Genomic DNA, 17,402 nt, shown 5'->3' with positions numbered 1-17,402 from the left:
ACGGTGGCTACGGCACGGACAACGGTGGCTACGGCACGGACAACGGCGACTACACCTCTGATGGCGGGGCCTACAACGGCAAAGAGAGCGGCAACGATGGCTACGGCCCGGATGGTGCTGCTCACAGCTCTGAAGCCGAAGGCGCTGCTTACGGCTCGGACAGCGGCGTCTACGGCTCGGGCAACGGCTATGACTTGGAAGGCGGCATCTACAACGACTACGACTCGGGCAACAACGGGTATGGCAGCAACAACGGCTACGACAACGGCTACGACAACGGCAACGACTACGGCAACGAAAAGGCGACCAAGGACTACTTCCTCAAGGACTTCTTCTTCAACGTGACGTACTCCAACACGACGTCGGTGCGCAAGGACCTCAGTGTGCCAGCGCCGCCGACGCGCCTCGAGTTTTCGCTCTTTGCGAATGCGCAAGCCAAAGCGCCGCTGTGCACGACCACGATCCAGTGCCCAGGCACATCGTACCCCAAGCGTCTTCGTCAGTAGTTTGCTCGCACCAACCTACTGTTTACCGCTAACAAGCAGTGTACTTTCTACTTGAAGGATGACAAAATTCGAATTTATGTCCCGCGGATCGTCCTTTTTAACTTAACGACACGAGACGCGATCTTCAAGAGGCGTCATGGGGCTGCGCGCGGGCTGGGAGTCGGCTGTCGACTCGGCGAGCGGCAACACGTACTACTTTAACCGAAGGTGGGCTCGAGGCGGCGCGTCCGCGAAGGTATCATGAAAGTGTGTAGCTCGGGCGAGACGTCATGGACACCGCCGCCACCGATCGCGCACTCGACCGAGTCGGCGGCGATTTTGATCCAAAAGATCTACCGGGCCAAGCAAGCGCGCGCTCGGCTCCAGACCATGATGCACAGTATTTACCAGCGCATCTTTGATCCAACCACGCAGGCGTACTTTTACCACAATGTCAAGACGGGCGAGACCTCCTGGTGCACTGCATGGGATCAACGTCTTTCTCATTGCAGCATCTAGGATGACGCCGCGGGGGCTCAAGATCAAACCTAAAACATCGCCGAACGAAGGGAGTAGTTCGGAGGAGCCCGAGAGCCCGCTACCGCCTGGTTGGTCCGAGGCCTTTGACAACGCGACCCAGCACACCTATTACGTCAACGAGGCGACCAAAGAGACGTCGTGGACACGCCCGCAGGCGAGTCCGAGCTGGAAACCCTTTGTGATGGACGAAGATGAAGCAGCAACACTTTTGCAAGCAGCGTGGCGAGGGCGGCGTGACCGAGACCGCGTGCGGCAGGAGCTGCTGGAGCGCTTCGTGCCTGTGATCGACCCAACGACAGGCGCGACGACGTACTTGGACAAGCAGACAAAGCTTTCTCTCGCGTCCGTACAACAACTTCTTGCAGGAGAGACTGCTTATGCGTGTTATATCGTAGTGCGCGGCCAAACTTCCCTCAGACACCGAGCAACCGAGCGATACTGGCAGCTCCGACCACCGCGATGCCAAAGGAAGAAATGTACGGCAGTGAGAGCAGTCGACGCTCCTTCCGCATTGGCCAGCGCACGTACCCTCGCTCCAAAGGCCAGGTACGATCGATGATACAAATGCCCTTTGCACCGTGCGAGATATCAGACCTGCGTAGCTCATTGTCGATGCTGCCGAAGACCTGGAGCTAGAAGACATACCTGTGACCGAGCTCGACATGAGCCGTCTCCAGGCGATCAAGCTCACGAGTCGTATATGGAATCTCGATAATTTGCAGCGCCTCCTCCTGCACGTACGATCCATGAGGTCATGAATGTCCCTCCTCATTCGCTGTGGTGATAGGAAAACCGACTTACGCGCATTCCGTCGGGCATTCAAGACCTCACCAAACTGGTCTACGTACGTACATGGCCTGTTTGCTCTCCCTTCAAGGCATCGGTAGTTGAATGTGAGCCACAACGCATTGGCGACGCTGCCATCGGGGCTTCAGACGACAAAGACGCTGCAGCACCTCGACGCGTCACACAACGTCATAGCCACCTTCTCACCGCGCCTTTGGAAGCTCGGCAACCTCACGCACTTGGATCTGAGCCACAACAAGCTGGTGGAGCTACCGTATGTTGAAGGCGATCTCAAACTCCTCAAAGAAACGGGAGCATGGGGCGTCGGCATCGGGCTTCTCTCCAAGCTGCACACGCTCAAATTGCAGCACAACCTCCTTCGAGCGTGGCCATCAATGCTTGAGAGCTGCATGGCATTGCGTACGCTGGACTTGAGCGAGAACGCCCTCACGGAGCTCAGCGCTGACGTGGGTAATTTGAGTCAACTAGAGTCGCTCGTCCTCCACCACAATCAGCTAAGCCGACTGCCCGACACACTTGGTCTTCTCGGTGAGCTGCAAATGCTGGATGTGTCGCACAACCTTCTGAACGACGTGCCAGCAAGGTACTACCACGTCGACGGGTTGCGTGTTTTACACCATTTGTGTCTAGTATTGCTGATTGCACGCAACTTTCGATCTTGAACTTGACCCACAACGCCCTCGCGTCGCTTCCAGAGGCAACCAAGGCGCTCGTTACCTTGACACGCTTGCTCCTCTCGGAAAACCCTTTTGTGGCATTTCCAAATCACTTTGCTGACATGCTTGCGCTCACGACACTTACCATGGCCTCGTGCAATATCCCAGCATTGCCCGAAGGCTTTTGGACGTTTGCCAAGACGCAGCTACCGAGTCTCTCGAGCGTCGATCTCTCGCACAACAGCATTCAATTTCTGCCGACAAAGGGCTTGACGCGCCTCCGAAGCGTTCTCACGACACTGCGCTTGAGCCACAATGCATTGGAGGCGCTTGAGCCCCTCGTGTGCACCTGCCATCGCCTCACCGAGCTCTCACTGTCCCACAACGCGCTCTCGACGCTGCCCGATGAAGTCGCTGGCTTGAAAGGTACGGCGTCGGTATTGTCTGTCACTGAGAGTACAACGCTGAGGAAATAGCACTTGAAATCCTCGACGTGTCGTACAACCAGCTGCAGGCGCTGCCAGAGACAGTGACCAACCTCGCCAAGCTCAAGTCGCTTCGCGCCAACCACAACCAACTCCACGCGTTGCCAAAGCTCGTGGGTACCGTCTACGACAACCATTCCTCCCCGAATCACTCGCTACGTAGGTCGGTTGACACTACTCGAGTATTTGGACGTGTCGCACAATGCGCTGACGCACTTGCCGTCGACGGTGCACGAGCTTCGGCGGCTAATGTACCTCTCGGCGGCGTCGAATCAACTCGTGCTGCGCCCGCCATACCTCCAGCACCACGTCGAGACGTTTGTGGACCTGAGCAACAACCCGTTCGAAACGATCGACAGCGACTACCACGCGTACATGACGGCCGTGTACAAGGCCAAGGCCGACGTCGACCGAGGCGAGTACGCGTCTGCGCACGCGCTCTTCTCCGAGCTGCTCTACGACACCAAGTTGCGGCCGTACGATCTGTTGCCTCCGACGCACCAGCACATTCGCACGGTTGCAGTCTTTTACCGAGGCATCTGCCGCTACCAGCAGGTAGACTGCCATGTCTTTTGAATTCATAGAACGATGTGTGGTAGATCATGGCCGCACTGCGGGAGCTCGAGCGTGTGAGCCAAGAAGCCGCCGACGTCGCACGAGTGGTGCACGAAGATACCCTGCTCCACAGCATAAGTCGTCGCATCGGTGAGAAGCCCCGCACTGTGCCGTTGCGATCCCCCGACGCTGTCCGTGACGCGCAAGACCAGATCGCCAAGCTCGTTGCGCAGAAAGGCCAGCTTCGCACCGACATTGCCGTTTGGCGAGACGACGCGGTGCGCGACCTCAAGACGGCACTGCGCCTGCGTATGGAGCCTCGCACGTCGAGCTACACGCTTGCGTTGCTCTACGCCAAGCTCGGCGAGGTGCATTCCACTCGTAGTACATAGACCAATGAACTGGAGCTCTGCCGTGTCTAGTATCCGAATGCCGTCCAGATGTGGACAACAGCGATGAGCTACGTGCCGACAGCACGGAACGCAATGACGGACGGCGACGACAGCGAGACAGTCACGGCGGCGCTCGTGCCTCTTCTCTTGCACCGGGCGCGCGCGTATGCGGCCATGGGTCAGATCCCGCGGGCCCTCGTCGACTACCGGCGCATCCTCGCTGTCTTTCCGGATGACGCCGACGCCCAACTGGAGCTCTACGAGTGGAGCGAACACCACCGCAAATTTCACGAGCCGTGTGGCGTCGACAGTGATGAACTCCTTCGAGCGGTGGACGTCGACGTTGGCACGGGTATCGGACGCCGGCGCCACGACCCCGCGGTCGCAGCGCTGCCCGCGCTCAACGAGATCGACTCGGCTGCTGCGTTTCGCGAGGCGTGCCAGCGACTTCGCGACGCTGCAGCGACAGCCCATGTGCAAACGATTCAAGCCGAGAAGGCAGCCAAGGCAAGCCGCGACGCAGCGGTCACCCTCGTGCTCGATCGGAAGCGCGAGATTCGCGCCAACTTGGACATGCAGAGCGAAGAGGTCGACCAGCGCAAGCGCGACGCTGCGATAGCCCGTGCTTTGTACATGCTTCAGCAGGAGCGCGCTCGGGAAGAAAATGAGCGCACGTGGATGGGCTACGAAGAGGACGTACAGCGCTGGACCGAGCGCGAGCAAGCCCGGTTGCTTCAGGAGGAGCTGGATGCGCTCGAGGCAGCCAGGCGCAAGGCGGAAGAGAAGGCCGAGCTAAAGAAGCGGATGGCCCGTCGTGGTGGCCTGCGCCAAGCGTCGTCGACCCGAGGAAAGAAGTAATCGACCAAGGAAGCAAAGACCATCGAACTCAATGGCGGCGCGATAAGAATTTGTAACTGATGCAACTTCAAGTTTGCCCCGGGTTGTGATTGACTGTGAATTTCGGTGGGTATATCCTAATCAGGTCAAATGCACCTATTTAGAGGATACAATCAGGACAAAGCAGGACGCAGCATCACGCACGGCAGTACCTACCCAACGCTTGCCCCGACGGATGATAGGTAATGACACAGGCCTCGGCGGGACCTCACGCGCGGCTAGGAGCTGCAATCACATCGGCGCGCTGCAGCCTCGCATCTGGCGACGCGATGTCCGATGTGTGGACAACCATCGTGGCCTCTTGGCACGTCCGTGACGCCCCGGTTACGATCGACTGGACGCTGCCATCGGCCGTCGCGCCAGGCACCACGAGCCAGCTTGTTGCCTGCGCAGATGCAGCGTGTACCGAATCGCAAGTCGTCGTCGGGGATGTGGTCATGGACGGGGAAGCGCTGCTTCGCACGTCGTTTCGCACGTCGGGGATGCTCTATGGTCCGCTCTCCGCGCAGCTGATGGTCTCTCTCGACAACGTGGTCTCGTACAACTGCGCAGCAACCGTCGACACCACGCCAATGAACCTCTCGCGGCAGCTGCGTGGTCCGACGCCGGCGAGCGTCGCTGCCGGTGGCCTTGAAGTCGTCGCGCTTGTGTGTGGTATCACCGTTATCGCCGTTCTTGGCATCTTCTCCAACATCTTTCGGAAGCGCGCCCCGAGCAACGCATCGATCACGCAACCAACGCGGTCGCCAAACGTCAGCAGCCCGACGCTCTTCTGCCACGGCCTCGACGAAGCCGCATTGCTGCCTCAGGAGGCGACATCGTCGAGCAGTGTGAGCGAGCTCTGGAAGACCATGTACCACGGCCATGTCGTCATGCTCAAGACGATCCGGAGCCACCATTCGCAGCCGACGCAGGAAGACATTGAGACGTTCACGCGCGAAATCGCCTTCCTCACCAAGTACCACGTCCTTTCATATCCCGAAATCTCATGCCTGAGCCTAGGCTGACGTCGCCGTACGTCGTCAACGTACTTGGCGGCCGGTACCTCGCCACGGGCTCGATCCAAATTGTCATGGAGCACATGCCGCATGGCGATCTCAAGACGCACCTCGGCACGACGCCGGCGGGCGGCTCGGCGTGGGAAGCCTACACGGAGCTCGCATTGGACATTGCCCAAGGTCTTTGCCTCTTGCACAGTTATGGGCTTCCGCACGGCGACTTGAAGAGCCGCAACGTTCTCCTTGGGCCCATCGCCGCCGCCAGCGGCCGGGTCGGATGCAAGCTCACAGACTTTGGCCTCACACGGTACACCATGGTTCTCTTTTTCTTAGTGCTCTATCTGATTTGTTAGTACGCTGGAGCTCGACAGTCGCCAAATGGCGCAAGCAATTGGACTCTACCGCTGGACGGCGCCCGAGGTCGTCCAGCAAATTGCGCTGACGCCAGCCAGCGATATTTACTCGTTTGGGATGCTCCTTTTTGAGATGGACTGTCGCGAAGTGCCGTACTGGAGCCGTCGGTCCCGCCAAGGCCAGATGCTCACCGACATGGCGGTTGCAATCGACGTCGTGCAGCACGGCATGCGCCCCAACTTCAAGTCGACGTGCCCCGTCTGGGTCGAAGAGCTCTGTCTCCGCTGCGTGGACCCAAATCCGGCCAAGCGCCCGACGGCCACGCAGCTTCGCGACGCGATTCTGGATGCAATGACGAGCGCGACGGCCGATGACGTGGCGCCACTCCCGACGTTTGGGCCGTCGCGGTTCTCAGTGCGCGGCAACTTTTCTACCATGCACCACAGCTCGATCCTGGACCTCATGGGCGAGAAGCTCAACCTGCACGACCTCCGCCCGTGGCGCGTGGACGAGAGCCAGCTCCAACCCATCGAGGAAATTGCCAAAGGCGCGTTTGGCGAAGTGTGGCGTGGGCTCTACAAGGGCAACCCCGTCGCGATCAAGACGCTCATCGCGTTCGAGTCGCACACGCCCGAGGACCTCCAGGTCTTTATCGACGAGATGAAGATCATGACCACGTACACACCCTTGTTCCAGTCTCCAAACTAAGAAACGACGATGTAGGCTCCGGTCGCGCTACATTTGCCAGATGATTGGCGCGAGCTGGATGCCGTCGTGCGAGATCAAGCTCGTCCTCGAGTACATGAACGGCGGCGACCTCAAAAACTACTTGACGCGGACGGCGGCAACCGCCGAGGTGTCGACGGCGTGGTCGGAGAAGCTCTTGATCGCACTCGACATTGTCGAAGGGCTCTGCTACATCCACGACCTCAACATCATCCACCGCGACCTCAAGTCGCGCAACGTGCTCTTGCAGAACGCAGGGCGTCTCTCGGCCAAGCTCACGGACTTTGGCATCTCGCGCTACATTGAGATGGACGGGCGCAGCATGAGCTGCGGCGTCGGCACGTACCGCTGGATGGCGCCCGAGATCATTTTGGGCAAGCACTACACGGTCGCCGTCGACATGTACTCGTTCGGCATGATCTTGAACGAGATGGACACGCACCAAGTGCCGTACTACAACGAGCGCACGCCCGAGGGGCAGCTCATCACGGACATCGGCATTGGCGACAAGGTCCGCCGCGGCCTCCTCCGGCCCAAGTTTACCTCGTCGTGCCCGCCGTGGGTCCAAGCACTCGCGCTGCGCTGCGTCGATATGAACCCCGACAGTCGTCCGACCGCGCGCCAAGTGCGCAACGAAATCAAGTGCCAGCTCGACCCAGCGCTCTTTGAATCGTCGTAGAAAGTTGCAATGTATCCTCGAGATTCTAGTGTACACTACACTGGGAGACTACGACCATCTCGGATGATATTGGAATGATATCGCTGCCGACAGCAGCTGCGAGGACAGTTGCGAGCAGATCACACGCAACATGGTGCTCGTCCGACACGGCCTGTGGCGACCAAAGCATGAGCAGCGTGGATTTCACATGGCGAGCATGGACGAGAAATCATCGACATCGCGGCTGCGTGCTCATGCGCGAAGTCATCGATGTCGATACCCGACGCGCCATCATGAGCGACCGAGCCTCGTCCACAGTCCATTCATGCCCCCATTACGCAAAGATCGCGATTTGCAGATTCACTTGGGTTTCGAGCTTTTTCAGGGGGACCCACCCACCCACTTGCTTCAATCCAAAGGGACCGGTAGGGGTGCCCTCTTCTCCACGTCGGACCACGATACGCAGACCTCGATGGGGCCCATTGCCCAAGCGGCCCCGTATCTCGCTGTCCCGCAGTGGTGCAACACTGCGTTGCCAGGGTACTACTACACCTCGAACGACTCGTGTATGCACCATGTATGGCGCCAAGCTCTAAGCGCCTGTCCAATGCCCAAGGCGGCAGGTCCATGGTCCACCCGATCTCGCCACAGATCGCTCGGCGGATCTGCGTACGCCAGCATCTCACCTGTCGCGATGGCCGCGTCGTACAGTACCAGGTACCCGGGTCTCACTCTTTTTTCTAGCACCCCCTCTGCGAATATTGATTCGCAAGTCCAGTGGCGATTATTTGCGATGCGACGCGTGCTGCTACTGACGCTCGCCGTCGGTCTGGCTGCCGACCCAATACCGACGGTCCTGACCTCGTGCGCCCCGGCCCACGCTGGGCCAGGACCAGAGCCAACCCAGCCCTGCGGCTTCACAACGGCCGCGGCCGCGACATGGACCAATGCGTCGCTCGACGTCGACTGGTCCGTGGCGACGACAGCGGTCGACATTGCGACCATCGTCGACGCTTCCATGGGCTACGCGGTGCAAGGCGCGGGGGCCAACATGACGTGGCTTCCCGCGCGCGTCACGGGTGCCGGCGACAACGTCTCTGTCAGCATCCCGTCGCCAGCTGCGAATAGCGTCTATCGCCTGGAGCTTGTGGCCTTTGTGCACACTACTATCGAGCGTACAATCGTGCACGCGAGCTGTCTCGTGGCGGCGCCAAGGAGCTTCGTCGATCTCCCGCTTGCGGCAGCGTCGTCGGCCGCGCCGTCGTCCGAGTCGGCGGACACGTCGTCGTCGCCGTCACCACCCAAGACGCTTGTCGTCGCCCTCGCCGTCAGTGGGAGCGTCCTTATCGCGCTCTTTATTGTTTGTTGCTGGTACCGAACTCGGACAACATGTCCGAATGTCAACCCGCCGATGCCCATGACGCCACCCGCGCCGCTCAAGTGGCAGACGCAGTCGCTCGGGACGGCCTCGGACCCACGCACCAACTCGTCGGCGCTCATGCGGTCGTCGCGCGGCCACGCACACTCGACGGCCTCCGAGCCACTGGGCGATCTCTGGCGCGAGACGGAAGGGATCCACGTCTACGGCGGGTACAGCCGGCGCAGCATCCCGCTCGACGAGTACTTCCCGAGTCCAACCCAGAGTTCGATCGCTACAGCGTACGACGACCCGCGCACGGCGCGCGACTACGACGGGTCGTCGTCCATCTTTAGCGCCGGCGAAAGCTCCGTGGACCTGCGGAGTACGTTTGGGAGCGACCTCTCGACCCACTCGCAGCCAGTGTACGGGCGGCCGCGGCCAGTCTCGGGCGCCAGCACGACCGCGTCGTTTTAATTTAACCTTTACTGCACCGTTTTTGTATCAACGCCAATGTCCACCGGGTCAAGCCCTTTCCCGCGGCGTTCTGGGACGAGGCAAAAGCTATCTCCAACGGTAGAAAGGCCACCATCAATAGGATGACGATGGAGCTGCCGATCCACGAACGCGTGAATGCGATGAACCTGGCCTCGATGGCGGCGCCGGACTCGGTCATCCCGCTCTTTGAGGTCGCAGACAGCGCGCTGCTGGAGGCATCGTTCCCGTCGCACGACTGCGCGATCGCGTGCGACCCCACGTGGCTTTTCCTCGAGCCGCTCGCACCAGCTGTTCCGACGCCGCCGGTCGTCGCCCCGAAAGCAAGCGCGCTATCGGGCGAGCGCCGGCGGCTGTGCAGCGACGTCAACTGCAAGAGCCAAGCACGCGCGTTCGGCAAGTGCAAGCGCCACGGCGGCTCGAAGCGCTGCGCCCATGCCGGCTGCGACAAGAGCGTGCAGAGTCGCGGCCTCTGTATTCGCACGGCGGCGGGTCGCGCTGCAAGGTAGCCTCGTGCACCCGGGCATCCCAAAGTTTGGGGCTGTGTAAGCTGCACGGCGGTGGCCGCCCTGCGCCGTCGTCGGCTGCGACAAGAAGGCCCACATGAAGCAGCTCTGCCGACAGCACGGCGGTGGCGACCGCTGCTCAATCCCTGGCTGCGATAAGTGGGTACAGCGCCGAGGTATGTGCCTCAACCACGCGCACAACATCGCCGGCGAAGACGACCTATCCCACTCCAGCACTGAGTCTTAACCATAACAACTCTTGCTGGCGTACTTGGCTTGGCCGCCGTGATCTTGGAGGAGGTCTATCCATCCTAGTGGGTCGGGCTGTATAGAGGCTGAAGATGAGAGCAGCTTGCTTCTCGGCGAGATTTCGTTGTCTCTGGCCTGTCTGTCGTGGCAGCATGGCATGGCGCGACAACGATCTTTGGAATATTATTTTGCAGATGGATCTTCCAATACACTTATTCTCTGTATGAACAAATAAATATGGCCTTGGATATGTGAATAATATTTATGAGTCCGACGTCGATCGTCGCCAGTTTTCAATTTGCGAGCGCGAAGCCGAGGACGGCGATGCTGCGTAGGCCGACGTCGAGGAAGCTCCATCTCCATGCAGCAGCATGCGTAGATGCAGATGGCGACGACGAAGATGATGGCCTCTATGCAAGCATGGAGCTGAGCACGACGTACTGCTGGAAGTTGCGCCAGTCGGACCAAGTGACCGAGGTCCTCGTCGCCGGCCACGGACGCACATGTGGGCTCACGATAACGCTCATGCTGCCGCGACTCCTCACGGGTATACCCGCCACGGTACGAGGACTTCCGCTGCGTGTCCTGAACAGCGACAAGGTGGCGCCCGCGTGGACCATCTCGATGACTCAAGATCCAGCCAGCGATGCACTTGGTCTCTCGGAGCTACGCGCTGCAATGGAGACGACTGGTATTGCTGGCGTCGAGATTCTAGCGTCGTTGCTACAGATACGCTGGGCGCGCAGCCTTGCAGCTTGCGACCTTTTCTCGCCCGGCACGCCCACGCTGGCCGTTCCGCTTGCCGGCAGCATGATGAACGGCAGCTCGTGCATCTTCTCGGCCACGACGCAGCTCGATCGACCGGGAATGCACTGTATTTATGCCTATGTGACGCTGCTATCGTCGACGCCGCTCGATCTGCGATTTGACTTTGCCATCGCCCAGCCGCTGGAGGTTCTCGCACGAACGATACGCGTCTTGTCTTTGACTTGGCTTGATGTGTGCTGCGCCAGCTTCGCCCATCCACCGACCGACGGCTTTCAAGTTCGTGGTCCACCGACACGGCGCCAGTAGCATCGAGTCCCAACGCCAGTGGTTTGCTTGCACCTCCCACTTCGTTTCGCATTGCTGTTGCTGCTCGTAGACAAATGGCTCGTGATTGCGGCGACCTGCAGTCTTTTTGTGCTCGCGCTGCTAGGTCTTGCTTGTCTCTGCTACAGAAAGCGGCGCAACGCGCTCTTGTCCGGGCCTCGTGCGCCGAGTGACGAGAACGCTGCATTTGCCTCCACGGTCGTCGTGGTCACGTCCATGCCCCGAGCCATGACACACGTTCCCGTCATCGAGTTGCCAACGCCTTTCGTCTACGAGTATCCGACGGCCATGTGGGCGGGATGTCCCGACGACCGCTTCGACGATGCCTCGAACGATACGTCGTTTGCGCTCTTGGCAGCCGACGTAGATGCTAGTGTGGCCTCGGATAGTGCATTATCGTTTGGCGCTTGATTTCTATCGAGGAGCGTATCTGGTGGAGTGGCCTAGAAAGGCCTCGGGACCGTTACGCGTGTCATGTATTCCGGGACATGGGAAATGGACCACGCAGCGAGTGTCGTCCGCGCCGCCGCGCACCTCCGGGCGAAGATGCTGCCGTCGGAGAAGAAGCCGATGACCAAAGCCCAGCGTCTCCAAGCCATTCTCAACAAGAAGTCCGAGCAGCGGTCGGCCGAAGGTACTGCAGGAATCGTGCAGTGGATCGGATGCTGATCATCGTTGTATCGACAGATGTCGATGTCCTCTTTGAGTGGGTCGTCAAGAACGAAGCGACGTGCAAGCTTTTAGCGGTATCCAAGACGTCATTTGCAAGACGATTTGCCGCGAAATGACCTTGTACAACGCGCCGCCGGGCACAGTTGTGTGCTACCAAGGCGACTTTGGCGACATCTTTTACATCGTCCTCACGGGCCAAGTCTCGCTCTACGTGGCGCCCCACGAAGCCCATACGCCCATGGAGGACGAGCTGCGCGGCCAGCTCGGAACGTACCCGGACGAGGCCTCGCGCAAGTCGCTCGGCAAGTTCGTCCGCAAGATTGGAAGCGGTGGCACGTTTGGGGAGCTCGCCGTCCTCGACCCGTCGGCACAGCGGTACGCTTTTCCTCGTTCAAAACGGTAGATCGGTACTTCAACCAGGACGTGCTCGGTCGTGACGAACGTCCTGACGTCGTTTATTTGCCTCAAGCGGGGCGCGTACCACCGCCTGCTCCGCGCGAGCAACGGCGACGAGATTACCTATACGCAGTTTGAGTTTATCGAGGACTTGTACTACTTTGAGTCGTGGTCGCACGGCGACATCTCGCGCCTCTCCAACAAGTTCAAGCTCCTCACCGTGCCGGCCGACGTTGGATGCTGCTACGCCACGACCAAGGTTCCTCATGCGTGATACGTAGAGCTTCTTACTGCGTCACGGCAACGAAGCCAACGCCATGTACTTCATCTTCTCGGGCGTCGTGCAAGAGTCGCTGCCGATGACGGCGCTCATCGATGACGCCGGCTACGTCATCAAGTACACGCCCGTGGACGAAAAACCGAACAAAAAGTCCAAGGCCACGGTTGCGTCAGAAGAGAGCGTGATCCAAGCCATTCACTTTGGCGACCTGCGGCGGAAGCGCGCGAGCTTGGAAACGGCCTTGTACGAAGAGCACGATGTCTGCGGCGAGCACGCCCTCGTCTTTAACGAAAGCCACAGCAAAGTCGAACTGCGCGCCGGTATCACCGTTCTATTGGGGAGGATCTTGATACATTGATACTTGACACCTGTGTAGTCACAGACGTCAAGGCGCTCGTAATGGATGTAGGACGTGTTGCGATGTTGCAAAAGCATAAGGAGATGGGCTAGCGCGCGACGTGGAACGATGTGTTTATGATCGACCGGCTCGACCACATTCTGGCGGCGCAGCAGCTCTTCCGAGAGATGGCTCTCGCGCGAGACAATTGGCGCCAAACACGCATCGCGATTGCATCGACCCACCCGCGTCTGCTACTGACCATGTCTCGCGCCCTTTCGTGCGCAGCGTGACTCATTGAGCCGATTGCTAGCTCGACGCGCTCGATGATGAAGCATGCACGGACGATCTGCGGCTGGTGCGGGTCCCACGACCACATCACAGGTCGAATCTGCATCGTCGAGAGCGCCTTCCGTTGACAGTAATCCAGGCGACAGTGTGTGCTGCAAGGTCGTCGAGGCCAAGCACCAAGCTGCGATCCGTAAACAGCGCAAGAAGGAAGCCGACGACCAGCGCATTTTGGAGGCGAACGCCGACGTCCTCATGGCTCACAAGCGGACGCCGCGGTTGCTCCAGCAAAAGCTCCGCCTCGCAGTCCAAACGGTAGAGCCGCGATCTGTCTCTTTCGTCGGTGCCATTTCTTGGTCCAGGCGGTCCATTTGAAGCAGAATAAAACCGATCTCATGTCGCCGCGCGATCAATTGTACCGCGACTGGCAGATCGCCGCGACCAAGCAAAAGGCGATTGCCGAGGCCCGAGGCGCGTCGCCCAAGCTCCAGGTCTGTACTGCGTGCGCCGCGCGATGTACCACGCGCTGTCTGTAGGTGCCACCGACGCTCCGCGCATCCGTCAACTCGCCGCCCAAGCCCTTGCGCCGACTTGGCGCATCCAAACCGGCCTCGCCGCGCAGCAACAACCAGGCGGCGCCGCGCCAGCTTTTCTTTTTGCCACATTCCTTCGATGAGGAACACGTAGCGAGGCGCCCCGAGCTGGTGCCGCACCTGCCGCTCCGCATGCAGAACGACATTGCTCAGGAAAACTTGACGGTTGTGTACAAGACGCGTCTTCTCGAGAGTCTCAAGGTACGACTCTGTCGCGGCTGGACGCTGGCTTCAACCAATCGATAGAAAGTGCAGACAATAGCCGAGTACCGATCGCGGCGAATCGAGGTCATGACGCAGCTCGAGGCGCCGGGCGACGACGCGCCGTTGCCACTGCGGCCGCGCGTGCCACGCAATCGGCGCTGGCGGCGCGGGCAGCCAACGCGGCTCGATCGGCGAGTGAACCGCATGCTACGCAAGCTCTGGCCGGACGAGTTGCCCAAGATCGAAGAGAGCTTACAAGCCATCAAGATTGGCGAATGAACTCAACATGTGTCTATCGGTCGGTCGTCTAGCAACTAGGAGGCGCACGGCGCGCCTGGGACGCGTGTGCAATGGCAATGAGCTCGGTCAGCAGCGGACGCAGCTCGTGCAGCGGCAGCATCGTTGTCGCGTCACTAAGGCCGCGCGACGGGTCGGGATGTGTCTCGATGAACAAGCCATCGACGCCGACTACCATGGCTTAGGGTAATCGATGGTAGAGAGCGGTACCGGCGGCGGCCATGCGGGCAATTGTCGGAATGAATTCGCGGTCCCCACCGCTCGTGGTGCTGGCGCCCGTGCGCTGTACGCTGTGCGTAATGTCCTGCACGACCAGCGCGCCGTTCGCCCGCAACTTGGGGATGTTGCGCGGGTCCACAACGAGGTCCCCGTACCCAAACATCGTGCCTCGGTCGGTCAGAATGACGTCTGCAAACACAGCGTTAATGCTACGATTTGCAACGAGAGGACGCACCGGCATGCCCCGTCGTCGTCGCCACCTTCTTGGCAGCGAGGAGCTAGCACGCATTCGTGTGAACCACGCAGGATGCAGTCACTCTACCATCGTGTCGGCCGAGCACATTTGTCCCTTCTTGATGTTGACGAGCTTGCCGGTGCGCGCGGCCGCGACCAAGAGATCGGTCTAGAGCATGTGAGAAAATCAACCCAAGATCGTTCCGGTACCTGTCGACAGAGGTACGCTGGGATCTGCACAATGTCGACGACGTCGCCCACGGCCTGGACCTGGTACGTCTAGTCGCAGTCGATCATGAGCCACTTTCGGCGTCGTCCATTGCAGGTTGCCTCGTGCACATCCGTGAGCAGCGGCAGTCCGGTTTCGGCCTTGACAGCCTCCAAGATCGCCAGCCCTTGGTCGAGGCCAGGTCCGCGAAAGCTACAAGGACTAGGCTACGCATGTAACTATTGCATGCGTCGCGTACCTCGCAATGTCTTGCCGGTTGGCCTTGTCAAAGCTGGCCTTGAAGACGACTGGGATCTGCAGCTCGTCGCCGATGGCCTTGAGGCTATAGCGCTGTCAACGCGGATGATGCAGCTGCGGCGGTGTATACCTATGCGCGATCTCGAGCACTACGTCCTTGGACTCGATGACGCATGGGCCGGCGACGAGGAAGAACGGGCGCGCCCGGCGCAGTGTGGTCGCGAGCATTCTTGGATTTCGTCGAAATCGCCGGATTTTTATTATTTTTCGCAGCCACCCACCAAAACCGATGGCCGCGCGCGACACCTTTCCGCTTGTCCGGCGCCTCGTCGTCGGCCTCGGCAACCCGGGCGAGAAGTTCCAGAACACGCGGTAGCTCCATTGCGTTGGCTCCTCTCACGTCGCGCGCAGGCACAACATTGGCAAGATGGCGCTCCAGCACTTCTTCGCCGCCCATGGCGCACCGCATTTTCTCGACGTCAAGGCTGTGCACGGCGAGAGCGCTGTGCACCAGCTGCGGTTTGACGAGCTGCAGACGCGACTCGGCGACGACCTCATTGATCGCATGTCGGAGCGGCGCAAGGCGCGAACTGTCGCGGAGGGCGTCCCGTACCCTGTCGTCGACGTGCATGGCCTCTTGCCGTCGACGTACATGAACCGCAGTGGCATGTCGGTCAAGAGCTACCTCAACACGCATCATTTCCGGTGCGTCTTTCATATATCCTCCTATGCGTTCTCATCCATGGGTCGTAGGCTCAAGAACAATGCGCTCGTCATCAACAAGCACGACGAGCTGCTCGTGCTCACGGACGACATCACTCTGCCGTTTGGCACGTGCCGCTTCAAGCCCAAGGGCGGCCACGGCGGCCAGAACGGCGTCCGCGACGTCATCAAGTGTATCGCGTCCGAGAAGTTTGCGCGGCTCAAGATCGGCATTGGCTGTCCGTCGTGGTTTCTCGATCCTGCGAATAGAGGCAACCCGCCGCCGGGACTGCAACTCGACAAGTACGTTCTCGGCAAGTTCCAGCCGCACGAGATGGACGACATGCGCGCGCTCATGGTCTATACGTCGGCGCTGCTTCGCGTTTACGCCCATCGCGGCCTGAACGAAGCCACCGCGCTCGCCAACAGCACCGACATGAAGGCGTACAAGAAGGACAAGTCCAAGCCCAAGCCAAAGGCCGGCTCACCGCCAGCCAAGAAGCAGCGGTTAGAGTAATAGGACATTATTGATGTTGATGCAATAGCGGGTTGCCGGGTGTTAAATATATGCAAGGCAAGGTGGCTACGACGCGGTCGGGAGGTCGCGCTGGGACGCGAGGACGGCAACGTCGTCCGAGATGGCGCTCGGCCGGAGCTTGTACGCGCCGCGCGAGCTCTCAATCATGTCGTCCAAGAGGTAGAACGCCGGTTCGTCGTGGCCGTTGGCGTCGACGAGCCCAGACGCCATGTCCTCTAGCAGTTGCACTTGGTCAACGATGGTTGGGCCGTCGCTGACGCCCGCGAACGCGTCAATGTCGGCGCAGGAGAGCGACGATGTCGACGCGGCGCGGGGCTTCCACACGAGGAGCACGATGGCGAGGCCGACGACAGCGAGTACGATCGTGCCGATGCTCAGCGAGCAGATCAAGATGACGTTGGTCGAGTCATTTTCGGGCACGACCGACATGTTGGCGGCGCAGTGACCGAGCAGAGGCAGCAGTGCCACGAGCAGCGGTCGTCCAAGCATCGTTCTTCGTTGGTAGTACACTGTGTTCGAGTGGCTTGGACTCTGTCTCGAGTAGAAAGGCGGTGTACGTCGAGAACGTGCACCGAAGTTTCTCACCCAGACAGGTCCGAAACGTGAATGCGTGATCGGCTGCCGCCGCAAATGCAACGGGGCTCGGGCAAAGCGTACGTGGCGCAAATCGCACGGCTCGACGGTCCTCTACGCAGTGGTCTCTACGTGAATGGAGTCTAGTGTATGTGCTTGCGACGCCATCGGCGCGGCCAAGGAGCGTGGGACCTTGCATGTCACTCGCTGATGAGTTGGGACAAAGCACATGCGCGTAATGCTGTCGGCGGGCAAAAGTTTTGACCAGAGGGTTTTGCCGCAAAACCCTCTGGTTTGCATTGAGCGACGCGATGGCAGCCGTGTCGAACTGGGTAAAACCGGGCCAGAGCG

At 60.0% G+C, this 17,402-nt stretch overlaps 6 protein-coding genes across 6 annotated transcripts; 4 read left to right on the top strand and 2 right to left on the bottom strand.

Moving 5' to 3' along the window:
* Window positions 1-588: 588 nt before the first annotated feature.
* Window positions 589-4,778, top strand: SPRG_12529 (hypothetical protein; the record flags this gene model as incomplete). The annotated part of the gene is made up of 12 exons (XM_012352440.1): window positions 589-713; window positions 761-961; window positions 1,005-1,367; window positions 1,421-1,571; window positions 1,628-1,762; window positions 1,813-1,869; window positions 1,913-2,415; window positions 2,463-2,914; window positions 2,965-3,090; window positions 3,137-3,528; window positions 3,573-3,896; window positions 3,951-4,778. The coding sequence occupies exons 1-12, from the start codon at window positions 643-645 to the stop codon at window positions 4,776-4,778; spliced, it is 3,603 nt and encodes a 1,200-aa protein (XP_012207830.1). The 5' UTR covers window positions 589-642.
* A 308-nt stretch (window positions 4,779-5,086) lies between these two features.
* SPRG_12528 (TKL protein kinase) lies at window positions 5,087-7,582 on the top strand (the record flags this gene model as incomplete). Its single annotated transcript, XM_012352439.1, has 4 exons — window positions 5,087-5,775; window positions 5,820-6,122; window positions 6,169-6,846; window positions 6,893-7,582. The coding sequence occupies 4 exons, from the start codon at window positions 5,087-5,089 to the stop codon at window positions 7,572-7,574; spliced, it is 2,352 nt and encodes a 783-aa protein (XP_012207829.1). The 3' UTR covers window positions 7,575-7,582.
* Window positions 7,583-8,339: 757 nt separating this feature from the next.
* Window positions 8,340-14,346, top strand: SPRG_12527 (hypothetical protein). The gene is made up of 18 exons (XM_012352438.1): window positions 8,340-9,335; window positions 9,509-9,897; window positions 9,956-10,087; window positions 10,540-11,114; window positions 11,174-11,255; window positions 11,305-11,615; window positions 11,700-11,886; window positions 11,940-11,998; window positions 12,022-12,299; window positions 12,345-12,552; window positions 12,602-12,920; window positions 12,977-13,005; window positions 13,051-13,202; window positions 13,251-13,321; window positions 13,368-13,540; window positions 13,588-13,716; window positions 13,762-14,019; window positions 14,065-14,346. The coding sequence occupies exons 1-18, from the start codon at window positions 8,347-8,349 to the stop codon at window positions 14,299-14,301; spliced, it is 4,578 nt and encodes a 1,525-aa protein (XP_012207828.1). The 5' UTR covers window positions 8,340-8,346; the 3' UTR covers window positions 14,302-14,346.
* On the bottom strand, window positions 14,291-15,485 carry SPRG_12526 (3-deoxy-8-phosphooctulonate synthase). The gene is made up of 7 exons (XM_012352437.1): window positions 15,369-15,485; window positions 15,240-15,323; window positions 15,103-15,193; window positions 14,983-15,051; window positions 14,856-14,941; window positions 14,530-14,747; window positions 14,291-14,490 (listed from the first exon to the last, which is right to left on the bottom strand). Exons 1-7 carry the CDS (start codon window positions 15,464-15,466, stop codon window positions 14,330-14,332), a joined length of 807 nt encoding a protein of 268 aa, XP_012207827.1. The 5' UTR covers window positions 15,467-15,485; the 3' UTR covers window positions 14,291-14,329.
* Window positions 15,486-15,527: 42 nt separating this feature from the next.
* On the top strand, window positions 15,528-16,497 carry SPRG_12525 (hypothetical protein; the record flags this gene model as incomplete). The annotated part of the gene is made up of 3 exons (XM_012352436.1): window positions 15,528-15,610; window positions 15,650-15,943; window positions 15,992-16,497. The coding sequence occupies 3 exons, from the start codon at window positions 15,528-15,530 to the stop codon at window positions 16,455-16,457; spliced, it is 843 nt and encodes a 280-aa protein (XP_012207826.1). The 3' UTR covers window positions 16,458-16,497.
* On the bottom strand, window positions 16,460-17,008 carry SPRG_12524 (hypothetical protein). Its single transcript, XM_012352435.1, has one exon. The coding sequence runs from the start codon at window positions 16,965-16,967 to the stop codon at window positions 16,524-16,526; it is 444 nt and encodes a 147-aa protein (XP_012207825.1). The 5' UTR covers window positions 16,968-17,008; the 3' UTR covers window positions 16,460-16,523.
* Between the last annotated feature and the right edge of the window lie 394 nt (window positions 17,009-17,402).

This window comes from Saprolegnia parasitica, assembly GCF_000151545.1.
Source record: "Saprolegnia parasitica CBS 223.65 unplaced genomic scaffold supercont2.99, whole genome shotgun sequence".
Taxonomy (NCBI): Eukaryota; Oomycota; class Saprolegniomycetes; order Saprolegniales; family Saprolegniaceae; genus Saprolegnia; species Saprolegnia parasitica.
This window is presented reverse-complemented; position numbering and strand designations above follow the sequence as displayed.